General features: G+C 38.5%; 1 protein-coding gene across 1 annotated transcript in view; it reads left to right on the top strand.

Annotated features, from left to right (window-relative positions):
* ROCK1 (Rho associated coiled-coil containing protein kinase 1) overlaps positions 1-26,686 on the top strand; it is a 132,145-nt gene that overhangs the window by 42,918 nt on the left and 62,541 nt on the right. The window contains exons 3-11 of the mRNA XM_004579609.3: positions 4,272-4,372; positions 4,900-5,037; positions 7,777-7,952; positions 8,729-8,813; positions 10,035-10,179; positions 10,490-10,628; positions 12,398-12,489; positions 22,647-22,806; positions 25,833-25,893. Coding sequence (XP_004579666.2) covers positions 4,272-4,372; positions 4,900-5,037; positions 7,777-7,952; positions 8,729-8,813; positions 10,035-10,179; positions 10,490-10,628; positions 12,398-12,489; positions 22,647-22,806; positions 25,833-25,893 — 1,097 coding nt within the window. The remainder of the gene's footprint in view (positions 1-4,271; positions 4,373-4,899; positions 5,038-7,776; positions 7,953-8,728; positions 8,814-10,034; positions 10,180-10,489; positions 10,629-12,397; positions 12,490-22,646; positions 22,807-25,832; positions 25,894-26,686) is intronic.

Raw genomic sequence — 26,686 nt, 5'->3', positions numbered from 1 at the left:
AAGTTCATGGAAACTATAGTTAGAAGATAAATTTATATTGTTTGAGGGCTGGGTATTGTGACACAACTAGTTAAACCTCCTCTAGCCGTGCTGGCATGCCATATAAACACTGGTTTGAGTTCTGGCTGCTGCACTTCAGATACAGCTCCCTGCTAATGTGCCTGCCTGGGAAAGCAAAAGAAAGTGGCTCAAGATATCTGGGCTCTTTCCACTCACATAGGAAACCTGGATGGAGTTCCAGGCTCCTGGTTTGAGATCTAGCTATTGCAATCATTTCAGCAATGTATGGAAAATCAATCTCTCTCTCTCTCTTTCTCTCTCTGTAACTCTGTCTTTCAATACATCTTTAAGAAAAGATACACTTGTTTTGACAGTAAAAGCATTTTTTTAATTTGTAGTTTTTTCATAATACACATTTTTTCCTCTGACTTTAAATAGATCCCATATGTCAAGATTAGAACTGACCATAATTCATTGGATTTAGCAACATGGTTCTTATTTGTGACTTTGACAAGCATTTTGGTAGAAAAGTAAGGGCCAATGTCCATCCCTGGTATTCCACTTACGATCTAGCTCCCTGCTAATGTATTTGGGAAACCAGTGGAAGGTGACCCAAGTGTCTGACCCCTGCCACCCATGTGGAAGACCAGTTGAATCTCTGGTGTGGCCAAGTCCCAGCCATTGGAGTCACTTGGGGCGTGAACCAGAAGATAGAAGATATCGATTTGGTCTTCTTTGTAACCCTGTTTCAAATAAATAAAATTAATCCTTTTTATTATTTTTTTAAGAATAGAGTAAGAGCATTTATTGTAGAGCCTTGAGTGGTTCTCACAAATTGTCGCTCAACAAGTTTGTCTTTTTCTCTTAAAAAAAATAATTATTTATCATTATTTACTTGAAAGACAGAGATCATCTATCCACTAGTTCATTGCCTAGATGCTCTGGATCCCTTGGTTTCAGGGACCCAGAATTCAGTACAGGCTTGCTATATGGTAACAGACTCAGATACAAGAGCTATCATCTGCTGCTTCCCTGGGTTCCCATTAGGAGAAAGCTAGAATCAGAAATGGGGACAGGCAATCTGCTAATACAGGATGTAGACATCACAGTTAGTGTCTTAACCGTTGCACCAAACACAGTTATCTGTTTTCCAAATCCATCCTCTCTTCTTCATTTTCTAAACACTACTATGAAATGGTATTGAGAAAATCTGTCGCTGATCTTCCTTTTTGTAATGTTCTTCCTTGCTTATTTATGGCATAAGTATTATTTTGTGATTTTGGTATCAATTATGAGATTTTTTGAGATGGAATTTTATAAGCATATGTCAGTTATGAAAACTGAAATATATCACATGAGCAACTGTGATATATTGCCTTAGAATACCCTACGTTGGACTAATATGTTCATGGAGATCGTAGATATTATCTAGTTATGTAAAAAGAATGGGAAATTTCTGATAAAAGAGGAATTGGCTAATCCAGAGTTGTCACCAGTTGTATTATGAAATACAGCATCTAACTTAGGCCATCTACCAAATAAAGAGAAGCTGTTAAAGATATTTGTTGATTTTCTAAAATTCTGATTAAGACTCAGCTGAAGGGATCCAATGCAATGGCTTGGTGGCTACATCGCCGCCTTGGATGAGCCAGGATCCCACATGGGCTTTGATTCATGTTCTAGCTGCTCCCCTTCCCATCCAGCTCCCTGCTTGTATCCAGGGATAGGTGTTAAGAAGTAGTTGTGAATATTTGAGAAACTGAAGTCTACTGGTTAGACTTTTCAGTTAAGTCCTTGGTAATTCCAGATTGAACTATTCAAAGAGATGAAATAGAAGAATTAGAATTCTTGACTGAAATTCATTAACCAACGGACACTTAAACTTGTCAGCATGTAAACCTGTATTAGGTCAAGCTAAATCCAAGACAGTAGACATTTGAAGATGTTTGCTTTTAACTAGCTTGCTTGCAATCTTTTTAAGATTTTTTGGCTTATGTCTCTAAATCTCTTATCTAAATCCAAGAATTCTTTCTCAGCCCCACAGGCTGTTATATTAAACATCATCCTGATTCATGAATTTATTTCCTATGTAGAGTAGTACAGTACTCTAAAAACTGTCCCCACTACCAGTCTTATTAAAGTATTAAGCAATCATTTGCATGTTCTCCATAGTAGTTAAGCTAAAAAAAATTTGTATTGTTTTATCTGCCTTAATTTCTTTTTATCATTTCCGACTCAGGGCAGTGGTTGTCAAATTGTGTGTTGCAGTTCCCTTTACATCCCCCAGATGATCTCAAGGAATGTATTATGAAAGAGCGTGTCAGATATGGCTCCACCGTCCTCAAAGTTCTCTTAACCCTTCTCAGAGTTGAGCAGTTTCTGTGACCTGTTTTGTGTATTGAACTCCTTTAAACTTTAATGTGAGAATATTTTGATGATTAAGTAGTGATCTTGAAATTGGCCTGCAGGTAAAATACAAATTCCTTCAACAATTTGGAGCCATCAGTCTCTTCTGCCAGTCTTTACTATAAACTTGACATTCCAGCCACGTAAGGCTTATAGAGTTCCACTTTGCCTTTGTTCATTTTGCCCACCTCCCTGTAATGTTCCTTCTTTCTCTCTTGCCTAGCTAACTACTGCGCTTCAATTTATATTTGTTTCAGATGTTATCATCTCCAAAAAGTCTTTCTAGCCATCTCCTTCCCTAGCAGGCTTGGCTTAGGTGATCTCCTTATTAGTACTCTAGAAAAGTCGACTTACATGCCATATTATATCCCCCTCCCATGCCTATTGTTTCTGTTTCATTTGGTAGTTGAGCTTTTTAAAATTTGTTTATTTCATAACAAAATCATTAACTTATAAATGTTCATTAGAGATGAGTTTCAGCTAAAAGTGAAACTTTTAAAAAAGATTTTATTTTTTTTCAAAGTTCCAGTTAGGGAAAACTTGTGATCCTCTATCCTCTAATGGACTCCCCTGGTAGCTGCAAAGAAAGCGACAAACTAGGAGCTTCGTCCAGGTATTCTACTTGGATGGCAGGTCCCTCAACATCTGGGCCATTTGCTGATACTTTTGCCAAGCCATTGCCAGGGAGATAGATCAGAAATGCAGTCAGGACATGAACTGGCTGCCATGTGGGATGCTGGTGTTGTAGACAGCAATTTTACCTGCTGTGTCATAGTTCCCACCTCAGGAACTTTACAGTTTACAGTTTATTTACAGTGTTTTCAGGTATCTTTACATATCTCCAGTGAAGACTGCAAAGCCTTATACATGTTAGACCTAAATGTATGAGCAGTGCGTGAGTTTCTTGGTTGTATTTCTCAGGGGCGTCTTTCAGGGGATATGTAAGCTATGTACTGAATGCTATTTTTGTGTGCAAATTTGTTCTCCCTTGCATGACTTTATTAGTCATAATGTTTAGAAACACTTGAGTTTAAATGCACATTTAAAAAGAAAAAAATATTAATATAGTATTTATTGTGAACCAGAACTTTTTGTGTACTTGCTCTCCTCTGTTTTGTGCAAATCTGAAAAGTGAAGCTTTTCCATGTAATCTCAGGCCAGGGTTGACCCATGTGGATTAAAATAGCCCTATTTTAATCTATGACCAAATTAGGAATTAGAAAATCTATCCAGTAGGGATTTGTAAATTATTGTAGTTTATAGCATGACAGATTCATATAAATAATTGCAACATTTTCCCTCTGTTTTAAAATCTAGGTTCAAGTAGAGAAATGATGGAAGTAACTAAAAACTGCCTGTTTGAAAATTATTGTTTTTAGCATATTTGTCTTGATATTATATTAACATATCTTTTTAAAGGATTATCAAAACTGACTTCATAAAAATAAAATTGTATCTCATGAATCCAAAATATCCACTCATGTTCTCTAACTTTAACTGGATATATAGTTAAAATCCCAAGTGCTAATTAGCTCATTTATTCTCCAGACTTTTTATTGTGTGATGCTTGTTTTTACACTTGATCTTAGGCAAAAGACCGAGAAGCGATAATGCTTATTTTTAAAATATTCTATTAAATCAGATTTTAATGCAAACATTCAATATATATATAATTAAGTCATTTCAGAGTTTATTTTTAAAAACTCTTAGCACGTTGAACATGTTTATAACTTAAGTGTCACTTTATTTCAGCTGATTCCACTGTTTAAGTTACTTCTCTTTTATGGCTTCTGAAGAACTGTAATGTAAATTACATGGTGTAATGCTTTAGTCATTTAAAATAATAAGTTTTTCTTTTCATACAGATAAAGACACAATAAATAAAATTAGAGATTTACGAATGAAAGCTGAAGATTATGAAGTAGTGAAGGTGATTGGTAGAGGTGCATTTGGAGAAGTTCAATTGGTAGGTTACTTTATAAAATTTAAGGTGAAGGGCTTTAAAATTAAAATAAAAGCTTATGTATTTAATGTATATGATTGGGGAAATGATGTTTATTGTTATGTTTTGATAGCATTTTGTTTTAAATTGTTCTAGATATTTCTGCCTACTGGCATAAAAGCCTAGGGTCAAATTCAGCATTTGTGGGAATTGTTTTTCCCTTTAGAAAAAGGGTCTCAAACATCTGAAGAGAATTTTGCTCTAGCATTAGTCTATCTAATATGCTATGGGAAAAAAGCCTTATGAAGAAGAAACAACATCCCAAGTAACATAGCTGGGAATAGTGTGCTGTTGTCTGTGGGATTAAGATTGTGTTTTCTAACATTACTTCTGATAATTAAAGCCTTGATATTAGCTAATTGGGATAGTTCAACAGGAGAAAGAAAATAAATAACATTTTCAAAGTAAGTAGCAAGTGTTTATAATCATTTAGTAACTTGTTCTGTGAAACAGAGTGAAAGATTCATTAATTTCCATTTTCAATTTTAAAGGTAAGGCATAAATCCACCAGGAAGGTGTATGCTATGAAACTTCTCAGCAAGTTTGAAATGATTAAGAGATCTGATTCTGCTTTTTTCTGGGAAGAAAGAGACATCATGGCATTTGCTAACAGTCCTTGGGTTGTTCAGGTATGATTTTGTACCTATTTTCATTGTTGTTGTCTTAGCTTGTGGCTAAGCATATGAGAAGCCTAGTTTGTTTTTAAAGTAGTAATAGAGTATTTATTAGTAATTGTAAGGTATCTAATCTTGTTTAAAAATAATAAAACTTTGTTGAGTCATATTAGAAGGAAAATAGGGCCAAAGCAAAATAATGATGTAGAAAAATCAAATGATCTTTTTTGATTTGGGAAAGTCTTAACAGTATGCTCCAACTTTAAATAATTTATTTTAATACCTAAATTTACTTTTCTACCCTCAGATGCAAATTTCCCTTATTTAACTGTCTGTCCATCTATTTGTCTTTTAATTTGGGGAAGGGAGGGGAAGTATTGGAGGAAATAAATTAGGCCTCCAAATAATGCTGTATATGCTTTAGTTTTTACTACACATTTATGAGGCAGCTCCGTATTGTGTCAGTCTTACACATTGAAGTCTTAAATTTTTTTGTATGCACAAAGTAAACTGGACTAGATTATTTCTTAATTCTCTAGCATATATTTACTTATACTTTATAATCTAGACGGTCTTACATAGCATATTAGTATTTTGAATTAAAAGGATATTTTAACAGAGTTTTTTTAAAGATTTACTTATTTTTATTGGAAAGGTAGATATACAGAAAAGAAGATATTCCATCCATTGATTCACCCCCCAAGCAACTGAAACAGCTAGAGCTGACTCAATCTGAAGCCAGGAGCCAGGAGCCTCCTCCGGGTCTCCCACTCTCCCTCTTCTGGGTCCCAAGGCTTTGGGATGTCCCTGACTGCCTTCCCAAGCCACAAGCAGGGAGCTGGATGGGAAACGGGGCAACTGGGACATGAGCTGGTATCCATATGCGCCAGACCCTGCAGTAACACTTTAAATTTGAAAAGTTTACTTTGTTTTTTTCAACCACGTCAGTCAGTGTTTTTGCAGGATTTGGTGTTTGGGGCCAGGCAGTTCTTTGTTGTCAGGACTTTCCTGTGCTTCATTTTCCAGGATGCTTTTTTAGTACGTTTAACAGTGTCCTTGGCCTCTACCTGGGAGATGCCAATAGCAGCCTGCCTCACCCATACACCTGCCAGTTGTGAGAAACACACACGCATGGTTTCAGGTTTTATTGAGTGAGCATTAGTGAGGTGTGGGGAGGGCAGGACAGTATTACCTCCAGTTGATGAATACTGGTAAATGAATGTTCAAAATGTTCTTTTAAAGAGTTAAAACAGTAAATGATGTAATTGTTACTTTCAGGGCTACATTTACAATTTAGACATGCAGAGCTTAATTTTTCTTCCTCCTTAATTAGAAGAAGGTCTCTATCTATAAGTAGAATAAACTACTGCCACATTAACAGTATTTCTCATTATGGAGCCCATATTAAAAATTGTGAACTTTTATTTGACATGGTCATGAAATACCACTTGGTTTTCTTATCTTTCCTCTTTCCCTAGATTTTTAAACTAAAAAGTCTACAACTAAAAAATTATTAAACACTGTTGAAAAAAATCGTTAAAAAGTGTTAGAAAAAATAAGATAAATATTTTAAAGACATTTTAAAAGTGTATCTAGGTAAATTGAGTATTATTTTTCCCAGAGCTTGTTTTGTTTTAGTTTAACTCTCAGCTTACGTGTACTTAAAATATTCTTCTGTAAATTTGCTCTGTTTGCTTTAGCCTATTATAATAGATATAGGCCTTACAGTGTAGCAAATTCTGCACCGATGAGTTTCTTCTTACCTCGACGCTGGTAGCTGTTGCCCTCTTCCCTCTCTGTTAGTTACTTCTGCTCTTTCTACTGATTTCTATTATTTATGGAATATCTGTTGCACTAAATTCTTTGTGTATTGAAAAATCTTGAAAGTTAGTTAATTCCCATTAGGTGTGAGCCCAGAATTTATAGATTATTTCATCATGTTGTTCATCAAGCATTTGTTAAGCAGCTCTGAACTGCCCAGTATTCAGATGCTGACTGAACAACCAATGGGAAAGGCAAATTAGATTCGGCCTAGCACTTGTTTGAGTCTTGCCTGCTCCACTTATCATCCAGCTTCTTGCTAATGTGCCTGGAGGTCAGTGGAAAATGACCCTAATACCTAGGCCCCTGTCTTCCACATGGGAGACCCAAATAGAGTTCTGGCTCCTAGCATGCTGCCCATAGCTAGCCACTGCAGCCACTGCAGCCATTTGAAGAGTGAGGCAGCAGATGGAAGATCTGTCTGTCTCTTCCTCTTTCTCAGTATCTGATTTTCAGATAAATAAATTGTATCTTTTAAAAATATGCAGGTAGTCCCTTATGCTTTTCTAGGAAGATTATAGTTCCAGCTCTAAGGATCCCCCTGAACATGTTGTTATACCTAAGGACTTCATGAGAATTGTGGTAATGATGCTAATTTAACAGTAAACCTCAAAAATGTGTAAGTTAAATTAAGTATTTCTTTGCAGTTCATATATTTTTTTTAATTCTCTTTAAAACTTTAATACTGTAAATGATTATGAAGAAAATAGGGTCTCCATGAGGTCTTATATCTCTTCAGGATAACCTGAATATATATATATATATATATATTCATATATATATATATTCATATATATATGAGTCTTTATGGTATTTGTCTTTCTTTTAAAACTAAAGTTATAACTACTAGTCAATACTTTGATTATTTTAGTTAATTATTACATTAGTATTTTTTCCCAAACAAGTTTTTCTGAGTTTGTTTGTTTTTTACAGCTTTTTTATGCATTTCAAGATGATCGTTATTTGTACATGGTCATGGAATACATGCCTGGTGGAGATCTTGTAAACTTGATGAGCAACTATGACGTGCCTGAAAAATGGGCGCGCTTCTACACTGCAGAAGTGGTTCTTGCGTTGGACGCAATCCATTCCATGGGCTTTATTCATAGGTAAATATGAAAGTGCTTGAAACTCTCTCATTTGTTTAAAGGAATGCTGAAAAAGAATATTAACATTTTCCCAGGCTATATCCACTCATTTTCCTCCTTTCTAATGTGAGTGGCAGTTTAGAATTTAAAATTGTGAAGTTTTAGCTTTAGCATTTCAGGTTAATATTAATATAAATATATTTTTTAATATTGATCTTACATAACTTTTTGGTATTCTGAAAAATAGAAGTCTTTGGTTTTCTAAGATATACATAGAGGTCTTAAACACTTTAATTTTTGTAACACACAAATCCAATTGCTTTTGGTTAGTGAATAGGTCATATATGTTTATTCATTAAGGGAAAATTTTTATTTGTTCTACAAACAGTGCTTGCATCCTGTTAGCAATTGGTGTGTTACATGTCCAGTATAAGCCATGAAGGTGACTTACACCCTGTCTGGAGGTTGCTCACAACTTACCTATCTTACCTATTCCAAATACCTTTTATACTTCTGTATTACCTTTTTTTAATTGTTAATCTCTCTCTTTCAAATGATTTCATTTTTTCCTCTTAAAAATTCAAACTCTTATTAAAGGGGAATATATATGTCTTTCTAGGAGTAATAAACATATGGTTTTCTTGATAAATTTCAATTTGTACATGTAGGCAAAGAATGCACATGGGTCAAGGGTAGCCTTGTCTAGATTAAATAAAGATACTTAACCTAAAATACTACTTTATATAATTTTTACTAGTATCTGATCTGCTTATAAATCCTTTGTTTTTCTCCTTCAGAGATGTGAAGCCTGATAACATGCTACTGGATAAATCTGGACATTTGAAATTAGCAGATTTTGGTACTTGTATGAAGATGAATAAGGTTAACTGATTAGATTCCTAATTGTTTTTGCTAACTCAAGATAGGTACCTCTTTAGAAAATACTGTAAGGATTTACTAACCATATTTACACTTGTTCAAGATTGCTGTGACCTTATTTGTTGGACCATATGACACGGCTTCAGTGTGGTACAACTACTTCTTCCTGATAATTTTTTCCTCTCTATTTGGGGTAAATGTGGATTGCCAAACATATTAAATCTTGTATAACAATTTTCTAATATATACCCTCAATAACTACAGTGGTAGTTAGCTGAAATGTGACTGAATTATTTGTGTCAGTGTTAAAATTAGACTTTCATAAAAATTGTATTTCAGTAAAGTTATTTTACCATTGTATTTTCTTTCTATTAACATATAGAAGATTTTATTGCTTACTTGAGTCAGTCCTAAGAGGTAGCCGTTCTCATTTTTTATCATAAATGACTTTGTACACTTCAGAAGAAGCAAGTATACCAGCTTATCTTCAGTTGAACCATTTTATCTTTGAAAAAATTTAACAGTAGTCAGAGTGCCATGTTTATTGTTTTACAAGGAAATTTATTGGCTAAAAGGAAGCACTGCATGGGAACTTTCTATGTGAACACTTAATTGTAATTCTGGATTAACAGCAGCTAAAATAAATAAGTACATAAATAGCTTTTAGAAGAAGGCATTAAAAAATGCATGTCAGATATTCATTGGGCCTGATAGTGTCATGCCATTTTCCCATATATATGCTTTCTCATTTTATATTTATACAGGCAACTTTTTCAGGTTTGCTTTGCTGCTTTCAGCACAGCTAAACCAAGCAACAGTTTTTGTAAGCAATTTTGAAATCAGTATTTGTATTTGTATTTGTTAATGTTATGAAATGTTTTACTCTGTTAACCCCTTGGGTCTGTTTGTATTGGCTTATATACCTACTCTCCACAATGAGAATGGATACATTAGTTGGGGGGATAATAAATGATGGCAATGTATCTTTCTGGTGAGTATTATTACAAAATAAAAACCACCAGTGTACATACTTGTATAGACTTAGTAGTGTATATTATATATTATGTAGACAGTATGTATTTGTGATTAAGCTGGTTATGGTTTGCTTTAAGTTTTGATATTTTATAGTCACAATTTTAGGTTCTAAAAGTTATATGAAAACCAAAGTAATTCAAGGAATTTATTTGTCTCCTAATTTAAAATTTGACCTACTCCTTCTTTTAGGAAGGTATGGTACGATGTGATACGGCAGTTGGAACACCTGATTATATTTCTCCTGAAGTACTAAAATCCCAAGGTGGCGATGGTTATTATGGACGGGAATGTGACTGGTGGTCAGTTGGAGTATTTTTATATGAAATGCTTGTGGGTAAGTAAAGGAGGATTTTATCTATCTCTGATACAATTCATCCCATTTGGTTCCTTGTAATATAATGCTTACTACATTGAGCGTGTTGATTTTGTTTTAGGGAAATAAACATGATTCAAACCTACTTTTTCTATGTATTTTAAAAACTTAGAGGTTAGAGCAACATTTTCATCTCATTATAAGTGTTTTAGCTTAGCACATTCTTAAGCATCTTTTTGAATAAGTAGCTTGAATTTTGTTTTTCCTCTGAAATTGATGATTTTTCAAATTTTTTTGTATTCTGCTTTTGTTTTCCCTATCAACTTTTCAGGTGATACACCTTTTTATGCTGATTCTCTGGTTGGGACTTACAGTAAAATTATGAACCATAAAAACTCACTTACCTTCCCTGATGATAATGACATATCGAAAGAAGCAAAAAATCTAATTTGTGCATTTCTTACTGACAGGTAAGTAATCTCAGCATTCAAGTTCCGCTCATTCCAAGGAATTCTAACATTGCTGTTGAACTTTTAAGATCCATACCTGAGCTACATATTGAGTCCAAGTAACTGTTTTTGTTTTGAGATTTGTTTATTTAAAAGGCATAGCTACAGAGAGAGTGTGTGAAATTTGCTGGTTCACCCTCCAAATGGTTGCAAAGGCCAAGGCTGAATCAGGCCAAAGCAGAAGCCAGAAGCTTTTCTGGATCTGCCCCCTGGGTGGCATGGGCCCAAGCGCTTGGACCAACTTACACCGCTTTCCCAAGCTGTATCAGCAGGGAGCTAGATGAAGTGGAGCAGTCAGGGCAGAAGCTGGCACCAATATGGGATGCCAATATTGCAGGCAGAAACTTAACATTCTATGCAAGGCCAACCTCCAGTCAAAGTAATTTTATAGATATTAATGTCTCTTATTAGAATAAATTTCACAATCCAGGATGTGTATTAGTTTGAAGCTTTTTCCCCTAATGCTACAAAAAAAGTCTTATAAGTTAATATCTTTTTAGATTTATGATATTCTTGTTTTGCTTATTGAAATAAAGTAAGTGGTATAAAATTATAAAAATAATATCTTTCCTACCTGCTTCCTTTTAAATAGCATGATAAATAAATGTATATGCATGTATGTAAATTTTTAAAGTTGTTATGTATATGTTATATATATTCTTATGAGTTTTTAAATTTAAAAGTAAACCTGGTATGTGACTTAGTAAGATTATATTGAATGTTTATATGTTGCTAGATAAATTAGTAGGGAAGTCTAGTACTTTTAAATATAATTCCATTTGAGATCTGCTGTAGTTCAGATCAATTTCTGTTTCTTTGTTACCTTATTTATAAGAGTTTGAAATAAGTTGCTATTTTAAAACTTATGTTTTAATATAATGAACTGTGCTATGGGAGGGGGCTGATTTGGTGGCTCAACAGACTAATCTTCTGCCTGCCACATTGGCATCCCATATGGACACTGGTTCTAGGTCCAGCTGCTCCACTTGTGATTCTGCTCCCTGCTTATGGACTGGAAAAGCAGCAGAGGGTGGCTCAAGTCCTTGGACTCCTGCTCTCACATCGAAGGCTCAGGAAAAATCTGGCATCAGCTCAGCTCGGCTATAGCCATGTCACCATTTAGGGAATGAACAAGTAGATGGAAGATCTCTTTCTTCCCCTCCTCTCTAAATTTGCCTGGTGTGTGTTAGGTGCTATGGATATAGAAATAAAAATATGCAACCACTTTTCTAAAATTGCTTTCAAGCCTTTGGAGGAAATACACAAGCACATTTACAGAGCAGAAAAAATGTTTCCCATGGAATAGGTACTATGTGCTGGGGGGAGAGGTTCTGCAATCTAGTCGGTGGAGTCAGAGAAATCTTCTTAGAGAAAGTTTAATATATCTAAAGCAGTTTTGTCTTTTACCTGTGAAAAAATTTGGGCTATATTTTCTTTGTGCATAAGTGCTTAACCGGAGTGCAAATGGAGCTAATTTCTCTAATACAGCTTAAGGTATCAACAAATTTTGTGTATTTTTTTTCTGTACTGTTCTTTCAAATGATTCTTTCATGTTCTTTCAGTATTCAAGTTATTTTGTATTTGAGCTGATTGTTACAGTAACAATCTGTGTTTTTTCAGGTAAGATAGCACTGCTTTAGTCATCCTGCTCTAGTATGGCATTCTGCCCACAAACAAAGCTGGACTTATCTTAAGTGACTAATTACTTTTCTCCTTTCATCTCTTTTCAGAGAAGTGAGATTAGGGCGAAATGGTGTAGAAGAAATCAAACGACATCTTTTCTTCAAAAATGATCAGTGGGCTTGGGAAACACTCCGAGACAGTAAGTTATTTTTTTCTGTCACATTACAGTGCATATTTGAAATTAGTTGTACTGAATAACCTGTTGAAACTGCCTTGCTAAACATTTATGTATATTTGATGAAACTAAGAGCTATACAGATACTACATGGAGATTGTTTGTTCTGCCCTAGTTAAAAGGAGCGTTTTTTGTTTGCTTGTTTTGGTTTTTATTAGCAATTTTTTTATTTGTTTGAGAGACAGAAAAACAGATATAGATAGAGGACTCCCATCTGCAGCAGGCAGGATTGGGTCAGATGTAAGTCAGGAGCAAGTCTTCCCTGTGGGTATCAGAGACTTCTGCACTTGAATCATACTTGGTGCCCCCAAGGAGGAAGCTGGAATGGGGAAGTGGAGCTGAAACTGAAACCCAGGCGCTGTGATACTGGATATGGGTGTCCCAAGCTGTGTCATAACTGTAGCACCAACACCCATCCTAAGAATATTTGACATCATTGAGGAAATTGTGGTGCTGCTAATTTAATATGCCACTCAGGATACCCAGATGAAATACCATGTAGATGTAATAGAACAGGCTCAGCAGTCATAATTGAGTATTTGACTTTTGGTGGATTGCTTTTATTTTTTTTTTTTAATTTATTTATTTTATTACAAAGTCAGATATACAGAGAGGAGGAGAGACAGAGAGGAAGATCTTCCGTCCGATGATTCACTCCCCAAGTGAGCTGCAACGCCCGGTGCGCGCCGATCCGAAGCCGGGAACCTGGAACCTCCTTCGGGTCTCCCACACGGGTGCAGGGTCCTAAATCCTTGGGCCGTCCTCGACTGCTTTCCCAGGCCACAAGCAGGGAGCTGGATGGGAAGTGGAGCTGCCGGGATTAGAACCGGCGCCCATATGGGAATCCCGAAATAAAAATGTATGTTCTTGAGAAAATGCTATTTATTGTTTTTATTAAGACCTAAAATTTAAGGAGCTTTCAATATTAAAATGCCAGAATTTAATCTTAGTCTGCTTATGAGGATATGCAAAATTAATTATATGTGATTCTATTAGATATAGCATTTTTTTCCAAAAATAAAAATATAAGAAGCATATATGAAGCATATATGTAGCATATAAGAAGCTGATTTTTAGTTTAAAATGTTACCTTACTTTTAAAGTTGAAACTGTGAAAAGATTCACAGAAGTCTTTGTACAACATGGTTCAATAAATATATGATGTCATCAGAGGTTTGTATCCTCTGTGGAGTTGGGAGGCCAAAACTTTATCTTTGACCTGTTGAAGTCTCAAGCCGTTTTCCCTTTCTGTTTATCTGTCCTTCCCCCTAACTTCCTGCTACAAGTGGTAATCATTATTAATCACGTAAATAAACTCAACTTAGGCACAGTTACAAATTAAATGTTTGTCCTGAGGACTATATGTAATTAATAAGCTACATGGCAGCTCTTTGTAAGAAAAAAGCCTTGGTAATTTTGTTTGACTAGGTAATGCAGGTTTGCCAATACTAGTGAAGTATTCTTTTTTAAATTTAATTTATTTTTAATATGGTTCACATAATTGAGAAGGATGCACACCCGTGTAGGTCTTCAATTAGGGAGGAGAGGGTCAAGGAATGGAAGAAGGCAGAGGAGACAAATGTTTCAATTTTTTTTTCTCCTGTGTCTGCAGTGGGGAGGTGAAGGTATAGTCAAACTGCTTATTTACTGTCAAACTACATCAGCACCCAGGGATAAGGGACCATCCCTCGATGACACCTTAAAGACCTTGATATAGGGAAGATAGTTCCAACACATTGTCAGCTTTGCTGTACCAGGGTTGAGAAAAATCTTTCCAAGGTCTGTTGGTTGACAAAGGTCAGATTAGTGCATCCCAGGCCCAGAAACATGTTACAAAGCTTGGCTAGAAGAGCAGTTCAACCTGTTCTGATTTTTATTCTCTGATAAGGCAGTCAGCATCCTCTGCTGCCTACGCGAGCCAGCTATCATGTCCCTCATGTGCATCTGGACATGCTGTCCACAGCACAGGCATCAGCACCTGAGGAGGCCCAGTGCTAATGCATGCACTGTAAGGCCCATTCCTCATATATTGTGATTTTCCCTGTGGCTCGGGTTTGAGTCCAGCATACTAGTTGGGGAATCCTATTAGAAACCTTGCCTGGGGTGACCTCAGACTTGATGACTCTCGTGTGCACCAGGCAGTGCAGCTGCCTGGTCAGTTTTGCCCCCAGTCCCATTTCTTAGTCAGCTGATGGTTACTGTGGCTAGCACAATCCAGCACACAAGATGCTATGGGCTTCTTGAGGTGATCCCCAATAACTCCCACTAGTCCCAACCCAGCCCTGGTTTTTGCATGTGCCAGTCTGCTGTAGCCTAACCCAGTCTGCTCCCACCTGCCTCTCATACCCATCCTTGTGTGCTGTAGCCCGGCTTGCCCCATACACTTATACCAACAGGTACTACTGTGATCAATCTGGTCGTCCCTAGCCCTGGTTCAGAGGCTCACCAGTGGGAGCTTCAGCCCAGCAGGAGAGTGCTCACAATTCCGCTACCAACCCTACTGCCAGCAGTAGATATCGCACCTGCCAGGCCTACTGCTGTCCAGCCTCACATGACTTGCAGTCATTTCCAGCACTTGCCAGCAGGTGCTTGGCCTAGTCTGGTTTGCCTACACCCATTTTGCTCATGTACACACCAGCTCTTGTACACTAGCCCAGCCTTGCCAACCCCCATTCTCAGCTCCCATGATCACAAGTGGAAGCACCAACCCAATAAGGGAGTCCCTGAGGTTACCCCTACCAGGCCCGCTCCCAGCCCTTGGTCTTAGTGTGCCAGTGGGTGCTACAGCCCAGTCTGAGATGGCTGGCCGCTAGTCTCAGCATTCACCAGCAGGTGCTACAGCCTGGCTCAGCCTGGTCCACCTCAAGTCCCAGCTTTCATTGGTTGTTACAGCAACTTAACCCAGCCTGGCCTACACTCATCCCTCTTGTTAACTGGCAGGTATTGCGGTCCAGCGCAGCCTGGCCTGCGCTCTATCCTGGTTCTCAGTCATGGCTGTGTGTGCTGTGAATTGGCCCATTACAGCCCACCCCCAGGCCCAGCTCACACACATGCCAATGGGTGCTGCACTCCAGCCTTTCCTGGGCTGCTCCCAGACCCAGCTTTCACACTTGCCAGTGGCAGCTTCAGTGGAATAGGGGAATTCCCCAAGTTACCCTACTAGGCCTGCTCCCAGCCCTGCATCTTGCGGATGTTGCAACCCATTCTGATATGGCTGGCCCCCAGTCCTTGAACTCACTCTCAGATACTATGACCTAGCCCAGCTGGCCAGCATCCATTCCTCTCTCACCGGTGGATACTAAGCCTGGCCCACCAAAAGACCCAGCTCCCATGTGAACTGGTAAGTGTGCAGCCTAACTCAGTCTGTCCACACCTATTCTGGCTCTCAGGAGCACCATCAGATGCTAGAACCTGGCCCAGACTGGCCTGCCCCCAAACCCAGCCAACATATACAGAGGCCTTACCCATCCTGTTATGCCCCCGCAGCTCTGACTCCCACACTCACCAGTGGGAGCTCCAGCCTGACAGGGGAGTCCCCAGAATTCCCGTAGCAGGCTGGTTCCCAGCCCTGAATCTTGTGCTTGCTGGCAGGTGCTTCAACCCAGTCTTGCCTGGCCCACCCACAGTCTCGGCTTTGGTTGGTCAGTGTTGTCAGTGTTGGAGCCTAACCCATCCATGCAAGACCCACACCCTGTCCTGACTCTCACTCATGCCAGTGGATGCTGTAGCCTGACCCACCTTCTCTCAGACCTGCCCACATAAATGCCAATAACTACTACAGCCTTACCTGGCCTGTCCTACCCTCATCCCCACACTTGTGCTCCCCAGCGGAAGGTTCAACATAGCAGGGAAGTTCCCCGGATTCCCTACCAGGCGCACTCCCAGCACTGGAACTCAAGGCTATCAGCTGCTTGGCATTATGTACCTTGATCAAGTCCTGGCCTGTTCGCTGTCCTGCAGTGATGGACTTGGTGCACCGAGCCTATAATAATGCATGTGGACGACCGTGTTGATGAGATAGCCGAAGTTTATTAGTGACATCAGGCCTTTATAGACTGAGGCTCACATAGGATAAGTAAGGAGGTATTGAGGAGCTTACTTAGTTCCCATAAACCTTTCTTTTTTTTATTACAGTCAGATATACAGAGAGGATGAGAGACAGAGAGGAAGATCTTCCGTCCGATGATTCACTCCTCAAGTGAGCCACAACGGGCCGGTGCGCGCCGATCCGATGCCGGGAACCTGGAACCTCTTCCAGGTCTCCCACGCGGGTGCAGGGTCCCAAATCCTTGGGCCGTCCTCGACTGCTTTCCCAGGCCACAAGCAGGGAGCTGGATGGGAAGTGGAGCTGCCAGGACTAGAACCGGCGCCCATATGGGATCCTGGGGCGTTCAAGGCGAGGACCTTAGCCGCTAGGCCACGCCGCCAGGGCCCCCCCATAAACCTTTCTATGGAACCCATCAATTGTTTCCACACCCTTTGAAGCTGTCTTTGAAACTGTTTTGTATATCCAATCAATTCTTACACAAATGATATCCTATCAGTTGTCATCCTGTGTTTGCTGTTTTTCTATGAATCACAATGTCCTTCTACACTGGCCTTTGCATATGCCCAGTGAGTCCTATATCCTAGCCCAGCCCAGCCCCATCCCAGCCCTAGCTCCCACAAGTATCAGGTGAGTTCTGTGGTCCAGCCTGGCTCAGCCTGTCACCATCCCCAGCTCTCTGAACAAGTTAGCAGGTGCTACAGTCTCACAGAGGTTAGCACACAAGTCCCCTACAGAATCTGCCCCCAGACCTGGTTCGCTCGCATTCTGGTAGATGCTGCGGCCCAGCCTGATGTGGCCCACCCTGTGCTTCAGGATTCCACAGTCAGGTACTACAGCTTAGTCCAGCTAAATATCCCTCCACCCCCACCCCAGCCCCAGCTTTTGCATGTACCAGTAGGCAGTAAAGTCATGCTGTTTAAGCCGTTGAATTTGTCTGGGCAATGAAATGCTGGACTCTATGCTTGGTATGTGCTTGCAAAGAAAGAATCTCAGCTGATTTTGAACTGTGGTAATGCAGCAAGGTGGAGGAATCCACCATGAGGGGGAAGGTTTGGGGAGGGGTGAGGGGAATCCCAGTGCATATGGGACTGTGTCACATAATGCAATGTATTTAATTAAAAAAAAAAAAGTCATGCTGTTTAGCCCAGCCCAGGTCTCCCACGTGGGCAAATGCCTTGGCCTGACCAGACATGCCCTCCGGTTTGCCCCTCTATGGCATGCCATCTCAACTTCTTTGTGTACCTGCAAGTGTAGTGGCTTGGTCCATGGAAGACCCCAGAAGTCATTCATTGGGGTCTTCAAACATGCTGCCAGCCACTGCCCCTCCAATATTTCCCGAGATCCTTTTCCCTGGGCAGTCTGCAGTGTCCCCCTCCTGGGGGCCGGAGTGGTGTGTCCCAGTCAGACATTCCCCACATATCTTAAAAAAAAATGGAATAGACAACTGTACTGGCACACTGGTATAGTTAAAACAAGTTTGGCATTAACCAGGTCCAGAATGCTCACTAGCTGTTGGCTGTTTTTCTCCCAGCAGTGTTAAGACTTGCTCAAGTACAAGGCAACCCAGGCAGTTGCTTACAGCTGGAGCTAGTGAAACGTTCTAATTATCAAATGTTTTTAAAGAAATGAATACAACTTCGACTACAGTACACTCATTGTACTAGGCTATAAAATTGTCTTAGAAGGGGAAAAGGGAAATAAATTCCTTTGGAAATTAAGAAATTACACCACAACAAAGATTGTCATTTACTAACTGGCTGTCTGGATAAGCTACAAAAGCAGCTTGACCTTGGGAGAATTTAGTAACAGTTATAGGCTGGAAAATAAAGAACTTCCTACTCTTCCTAAGTAAATAAGACAGAGTGGATATCTTCAGGCTACAATATAAACTGCTGCAAGTGAAAGAAATGAACAAGTAGTAAAAAATGCTTAAATTGGAAAACTTTGTTTTTATTGAAGTTACGTTGTTGGTAACATTTAAAAAGGCTGGAAATGTACAGATATCTTCATAAGTTTGAAAATTACTTAAAATGGGACAGAAGAAGATACAAAGAACTTTTAAATTGCTGAAAAATGATTTTCAAAGTAATTACATATAAGTAACTAAAAAGATCAGTGAAGCACTCTGAAAAATAAGGAAGATTTATATTTTTTTCAAAAATTAACATTAATTAGGAGAGAAGTTAGCAAGTTGATATTGTGTGCCTGCTGAGCATTATTCTTTTTCAAGCACTGGCAAAACACAGTGAACAAGCCAACCAAATTTACCTTGGAGATTCATAGTGTCATGCTATTGGGCAGTTCAGAATTTGATGGCACTTTATTATCTTGTATAGCTGTACCTTTAAAATATAACTGCTTTTATATACGAAGAAGGTAAATAGAGAAATCACTTAATTGATTTATATCAAATGAATTTTATATGCTGTTATTCCCAACGTTACTAATATTGATTACTATAATTTTTTATCTTCTTAAATTTTATATTGTCATCTACTGTTTTATTATAGGATAGTTTGACTTAGTATTCTTATGAACATTCTGATAGCTCTTTTTAATCCTAATGGGTCTTGCTTAGTTGTTATTGAAAAACATGAAAGAAAAATTGAAGTCTGTGCAACTTATTGTTCTGTTCTTGCCTTTCCCTCTTCCTACCCTTTCTTCACTTCCCACCCTTAAAATACCAAGAATATTTTAATCCTGTACTGACCACTCTGACCTCCTAAACATTTAAAAATTATGTAACAGACTTTCTTCTGAAAAAAAAAATTTTTAATCAGGTTTTTTGGGCCAATTTAAACCTTTTACAGGTAACAGTTCTTTTGGTAGTTTTACCACTTAGATGACTCCAGATTGCAATAACAAGTTAATCTTCAGCTTGTGCTGTTTGGGAGCAGGGTTCAAAATAGCCTGAATATTGGCAGGATTACCATGGGATTCCTTATCTTTTTCATCCTTCACTTACATGTAAAGAGTAATGATTGTAAAATTACTTTTCACTCATTTGAGATAGAATTAAAGAAGTGACAGAGTAAGGTTTAAAGACCCCACATAAAGGAAATGAAAAGATCCAAACAACTTCTTGCAAATCTCTGAGAATAAATGACCATGTCAGGATTCCAATGGTAAACTTTAAAGACCGGGCCCGGCACCGTGGCCTAGCGGCTAAAGTCCTTGCCTTGAAAGCCCCGGGATCCCATATGGGCGCCGGTTCTAATCCCGGCAGCTCCGCTTCCCATCCAGCTCCCTGCTTGTGGCCTGGGAAAGCAGTTGAGGACGGCCCAATGCATTGGGACACTGCACCCGCGTGGGAGACTCGGAAGAGGTTCCTGGTTCCCGGCATCGGATTGGCGCGCATCGGTCCGTTGCGGCTCACTTGGGGAGTGAATCATCGGACGGAAGATCTTCCTCTCTGTCTCTCCTCCTCTGCGTATATCTGGCTGTAATAAAATGAATAAATCTTTAAAAAAAAAAAAAAACTTTAAAGACCTCCATCTTTTAATGTTATACATGCCAAAATAGAAGGATTAACAGTTGATAAAAGTCACTCTCTTGGGAAAAGAAAATGATGAAACATATTACATAATCTAAAACATGATTAATAATATGTTGAGCATAATGCAATAACTTACAAGTCCTTGTGGAGGCCCTGCCGCCCACTTGGGAGCGCCTAACTTCACTCTAGCCCAGCTCCAGCTGCTGCAGGTATTTTTGGAGAGTGAACTGCTGCTTTTTCTGCCTGTATCTTCATTTCTGTCTATGTCTGTACTACTCAGAGAAATAACTTAAAGCATGTTTATACATTTCCTTGGAAGTAGTGGTCAGTATGGACTGAATAAAGTCTTCGGATTTTATTCTGTGCATCTTAATATGGGACATAAGACTTTCACAGTATTATGGATTCCTTTTCATGTAAGCTTTAAAACATAGAGTAGTGAGGACCTAGTGCAGTAGCCTAGTGACTAAAATCTTCTTCAGCTGTCATGCACTGGAATCCCATATGGGCACACTTACTTGTGTCCTAGCTGTTCCACTTCCTTCCAGCTCCCTACTTGTGACCTAGGAAAGCAGTAGAGGGCTTCTCAAAGTCCTAGGACCCTGCATGCACATGAGAGACCCAAAAGAGACTCCTGGCTTCAGCTCAGCTCAGCTACAGCTGTTTTGACCACTTCGGGAGTGAATCAGCAGACAGATCTTTCTGTGTCTCTGTCTCTCATCCTCGCTGTAAATCTTTTTCAGATTTATGGAGAAAAGGAGAGACAGAAAGATCTTCCATCCATGGATTCATTCCCCAAGTTGCTGCAACAGCTGGAGCTGAGCCAATCCAAAACCAGGAACCTCTTCCGGGTCTCCCACGCAGGTGCAGGGTCCCAAGGCTTGGAGCCGTCCTCAACTGCTTTCCCAGGCCACAAGCAGGGAGCTGAATGGGAAGCGGGGCCACTGGGATATGAATCAACACCCATATGGGATCCCAGCATGTACAAGGCAAGGAGTTTAGCTATTAGGCTACCACACTGGGCCCCAAAATAGATAAAGCTTAAAAAAAAGGAAGAAAAATGATGTGGTGGATAAAGCCACAACCTTCAGTGTCTGCATCCAAAATGCCCAAGAAAACTGTATAGTTTCATGATTTGCCGGGGGCGGGTGGACCAAAATTGCCTCATTTTTTAAATTGTATTGTTCTATAAGCCTTTTTTTCTTTCTTTTTGTTTTTAATTTATTTAAGTTTGAGAGACAGAGAGGTAGAAAGAGCTCCCATCTACTAGTTCACTACCCACACAAGGTGGAGAACAAGCCAGGAGCCAGAAGCTCAATCTAGGGCTTCCATGTGAGTGGCAGGATTCCACCTGCTTGAGCCATCACCTGTCACCTTCCAGGGTGTTATTATCAAGAAGCTCCAATCAAGAGTGGAACCAAACCTTGATCTCAGGGATTGCACTATCAGATGTGCGTGGGTGTCTGAAGGAACTTCCTAAACACGGGGTGAAATGCCCTCTCGTTGGTTTGGTTTGGTTTCTAATTTATGTAGGTTTTATCATATTTAGCAAGATTTTGGCCATTATTCCTGCAAAGAGTTTTTTTCTGCCACTTTCTCTGCTTTCTACAACTCATATAATTTTTATTTAAACTATGTTCATCTTTTTTTGTTCCCTTTGCTCTCTCTCTCCTTCCTCCATCATCAATCATTCTTTCTTAAAATTTTATTTTTTTCATTTGGAAAGCCAACGTTAGGGAGAAGGAGATAGAGAGTTCCTCTATACCCTGGTTCTCTCCAAGTGGGCTGCAGTGGACAGTGTTGGGCTACTCCAAAGCCAGCGAAGTCATTCAGAATTTAAGCAAAATTTATTTCATTTTAATACTACTCTAAATTGTCTTATAAAAAGATTGAGTCCAGGCCCAGTGCAGTAGCCTAGCTGCTAAAGTCCTCGCCTTGCATGGACCAGGATCCCATATGGATGCTGGTTCTTGTCCCGGCGGCCCTGCTTCCCATCCAGCTCTCTGCTTGTGTCCTGGGAAAGCAAACATGGGATCCTGCAGCCACATGGGAGACTCGGAAAAAAGCTCCTGTCTCCTGGCTTCAGATCAGGTCAGCTCCAGCCATTGCAGTCACTTGGGGTTGAATCAACTGATAGCGGATCTTTCCCTCTGTCTCTCCTCTATGTATATCTGAATTTCCAATAAAAAAGTTAATAATAAAGTAAATCTTTTTTAAAAAAAGATTAAGTCCGTCAGAGAAGATATCACACATTTGCTCTGAATCTCTTTAGAAGTCTTCCTGATGTATGCACATTTCTTTTTGGAGCTTCCATTGTCTGGTTTACTCCTCAGATACCTGGAATGGCCAAGGTTGGGCCAAGTAAAAGCAAGGAACCAAAAAAATCAATGCATGTTCTATATAATGATTAATACTAGCTGTTGTTTAATCTCTGTAAGGCATAGTACAATGAGATTCATCTATTTGGAATTTGTGATTCACAGGCTATTTGTAAAAGAGTAACAGCAGTTGATTTGAAATCTATTTTATTTATCTGTTAAATTTGCAATGATTAACTAATTTTGTTTCTATTTTTAGCTGTAGCACCAGTTGTGCCTGATTTAAGTAGTGATATTGATACAAGTAATTTTGATGACTTGGAAGAAGATAAAGGAGATGAAGAAACATTCCCTATTCCTAAAGCTTTTGTTGGCAATCAGCTACCTTTTGTCGGATTTACATACTATAGCAATCGTAGGTAAGTATGCTTATCAGTGATTTTAGGAGTAAGTCTTAAGAGAAAGTTGAGATCTCACACACACAAAGATATGTCCTGTTGTATCATTTTCAGTGATACGACATGTCAAATATTTCATGTTTAATCTTGTTAAGCTTCATTTGTATTCAGGATACTTCTAAAGAAATTTTTTCAGTGATAGACTATCCTCAGTTTGCAACAATTGATATGACAAAAGATGTTAATACTAACATTTTAGTTAATATATTAAGTCCCAGGCTTAGAGTTCTGCAGTATTTCAATGACATAATATTTCAGAGTTAACAAAAGTGATAAACTTATTACTCAAGTTAAGTCATTATACGGCTCCTGTATGAGGGGATGTAATGAGCCTCCAAGGAGTTAGGATTTATAAATATTTGGGATAATAAACAGAATTTTCTAACATTATCATTATCGTGTTAGAGCTACCAAGGCCCATAATTTTCAGCTCTGCAAAGATTTTTTTTCTCCCAAAGCCATTTAGTGAATTCACTCTGTTAAGTAATTTATGCTATTACCTATATTAGCGTATACAAAGACTTTATTCTACTATGCCTCCGTTTTCTCAAAAGTATGGATGTAGGTAACAGTAATATTTGTTTCATAGTGTTTTTGTAAGAGTTAAATGAATCAAAGAATAGTAAAGCAGTTGGAACAGTGCTTCGCATAAAATAAATTGTTACGACTACCATTACTCCAAGTTTTGTTTCAGATTTGTTTTTATTTTCTTAAAGATTTTATTTTAATGGGGTGGCATTATATCCTAGCAGCTAAAGTCCTCGCCTTGAATGTGCTGGGATCCCATATGGGTGTTGATTCCAATCCCGGCAGCCCCACTTCCCATCCAGCTCTCTGCTTGTAGCCTGGGAAAGCAGTCAAGGACAGCCCAAAGCCATGGGGCCCTGTACCTGCATAGGAGACTCGGAAAGACGCTCCTGGCTCCTGGCTCCTGGCTCCTGGCTTCGGATTGGCTCAGCTCCAACTGTTGCAGCTACTTGGGGAGTGAACTGTTGGACATAAGATTTTTCTGTCTCTCCTCCTCTTTGTCTGCCTTTCCAAAGTTTTTATTTTTATTGAAAAGGCAAAGTTACAGAGAACAGAGACATAGAGAAAAATCTGGCCACTGGTTCACTCCCCAAGTAGCCACGATGGCTGGAGCTGAGCTGATCCAAAGCCAGGAACCAGGAACTTCTTCCAGGTCTCCCATGTGGTTGCAGGGTCCCAAGGCTTTGGGCCACCTTGTACTGCTTTCCAAGGCCAGCAAGGAGCTGGAAGGAAGTGGAGCAGCCAAGACATGAATTAGCACCCACAAAAGATACCATCACACACAAGGCGAGGATTTACACACAACCATATCGCGAGACCCAGATTTCTTGTTATTTTAAAGGCAAGTTTTTGCAGAGAGAAAAGGAGAGACTGAGAAGTCTTCTATCCACTGATGCACTCTGCAAATGGCTGCATCAGCCAGAGGCTAGGTGATCCAAAGCTGGGAGACAGGAGCTTCTTACCCGTGCGCATAGGGGCCCTTGGACTGCAGCCATCCTTTGTTGCTTTCCCAGGCTAGTGTCCACATGAGATGCCAGCATTTGCAGTCAGAATTAGATGTGCTGTGCCACCACACCCACCCCACCATTAGTCTCAGTTAGTGTTGGCTTTAAATATTTCACATGTACTTGAGATATAAGATAAACATTTAATATTATTCCAGTGTGCTGATTCATTCATTCATCAAATAGGTTTGTAAACTTACTTTTTGTTGAGTGTATATTAAGCATTAAGGGGCAGGGAGAATGAATGAATCATAACACATTCTCTTGAAATATATCCTGGGAAAAGATGAATTATACAACAGGTTGGTAAGTACTACATAATGGAAATCTAAACAAGGTTTTGTACCACTAAATACAGTGAAACATATGGCAACACTTACTGGGTTAAATCTGTCTATTATTATTTTCTGCTTACTTCAAAAAGATATGCTTCTAACCAAATTACGTTCTAGTGAAATTATATTAGATATCTTATTATATTGGGGTAATTGCTAAATTTGATGTTATTACAGTTAACATTATTTTATAATTAACCCTATTTTACAGTGAAGGGTAAAAGTAGAAACTGTACTGAGTTTTTTTAAAGTGTCATTGCTGATTAAATAATATGGTGTGCGTAACTGCTTGTCACACGGATAGGCACAGATATGAGTGCTATTAATATTGTTTTGGCAAAATAACATGTAATTTTGGCTATACTGGCAAAATATGACATTGTTATTCCTCAAAAAATATAATTCAATTTCCCGGGCAAGTGTTCCTCATTGTGCAGGTGTAACTGAGTTAAACATTATCTTTAAAATAGCCTTAGGTTTAAACTACTTGCTAATATACTAAATCCTTTTTGTAAACACTCAGAGAACCTTAAGTGAACTAATTTGGTGGAAGGGTAAACATTACATTATATAGCATGTAAGATTTACAGGCATTTTAAAGACATATACTCAGACTTTGATTCTGTTGTCAGCCTTTTCAGCAAAGAAAACTCTTTAATTTCTTTTTTAACCCAGGAAGGTAATGTCGTGCTTTGCTGAAGGATAGAATATCTGTAAAAGCTTCATCCTCATACTTAAGATCCAAAAAGCTCTGAAAAATTAAGTGATTTTTCACTTGTTTGGTGGTGAAAATTGTATGTAATCTGCCATCCTGGCTGAAATATCTGGTCTGAGTTAATTTGAGGTTATTTATCATTTGTGTACTACTGTGCATGATATTCATATGTTTTGCTGTGGAAAGATTAAATCATATGATTACAAAATACTGCCTTAGGCCTAACTGGGGATCTAATTTAATGTATCTATCACTTCCATATTAAGTTTCTAAAGTAAAAAATTATTATAAGTCTTGTTATTTTAAAAAAAACAAATACTGGACATAAAATGGACGTGTAGTATTGCTTATTATTGGAAATAAAAAGTTTTCTTCCTGTTTTCTTTTTTAAACCTGCTGCCCCAGGTATTTATCTTCAGCAAATCCTAATGATAACAGAACTAGCTCCAGTGTGGATAAAAGTTTGGTAGGTATTTTCTTATCAGTTTTTTATAAAGCATTTTGTGGATAGTGTGTTTTTTTGTGTATGTATTGCAATTTTTAATATGTTGTCTCCTCTCTAGTCTTATTTCTTGCCTGCATATCCAATGGGATAATATAGGTGGAGTCAGTAAGCTCTGAATTGCTACTTAGATAAATTAGAATTACAAATTCATAATAAATCAGTATGTCATTAAGAGTCCTGACAAAGAAATAGATGATACATTTAAGCGATTTCAATAAAGATAGTTTGTGTATGTATGTGTATATGTATATATGTAGCATGCTCTTTACCATTTTTGATTGTACAGTTCAGTGACATTAAGAAATGTTGTTGTGCAGCCATCACCAACACTCAACTCTAGAGCTTTCTTGTCATCCCAAACTAAAAATTCTACACCTTCCTTTTAGATCTTCATACCATCTTCTGCTTTTTGTTCTATGTTTGGCCATTTCAGGTCCCTAATGTAAATGGAATCATAAAATATTTGTTCTTATATGATTGGCTCATTTTGCTTAAATATATCTTTAATGTTTGTGTTGTAATTTTTATGAGAATTTCCTTACTTTTTTAAGACTGAGTAGTATCCCGTGCCACATGTGCCACATTTTGTATATGCATTTTTTAAATGAAAGGTACTTCATTCAGGAACTACTAATATGTTGTGAACAAGAACCGAGGGGAACATTAACAGACAGTAATTGAAGGCTGTTGCCCTGATGCCAAAGGGGCAAGGAGAAGTATTCTTGTTCCTGTAACTCAGAGGAAGTCTGGCATT

Source organism: Ochotona princeps, chromosome 18 (assembly GCF_030435755.1).
Source record: "Ochotona princeps isolate mOchPri1 chromosome 18, mOchPri1.hap1, whole genome shotgun sequence".
Taxonomy (NCBI): domain Eukaryota; kingdom Metazoa; phylum Chordata; class Mammalia; order Lagomorpha; family Ochotonidae; genus Ochotona; species Ochotona princeps.
This window is presented reverse-complemented; position numbering and strand designations above follow the sequence as displayed.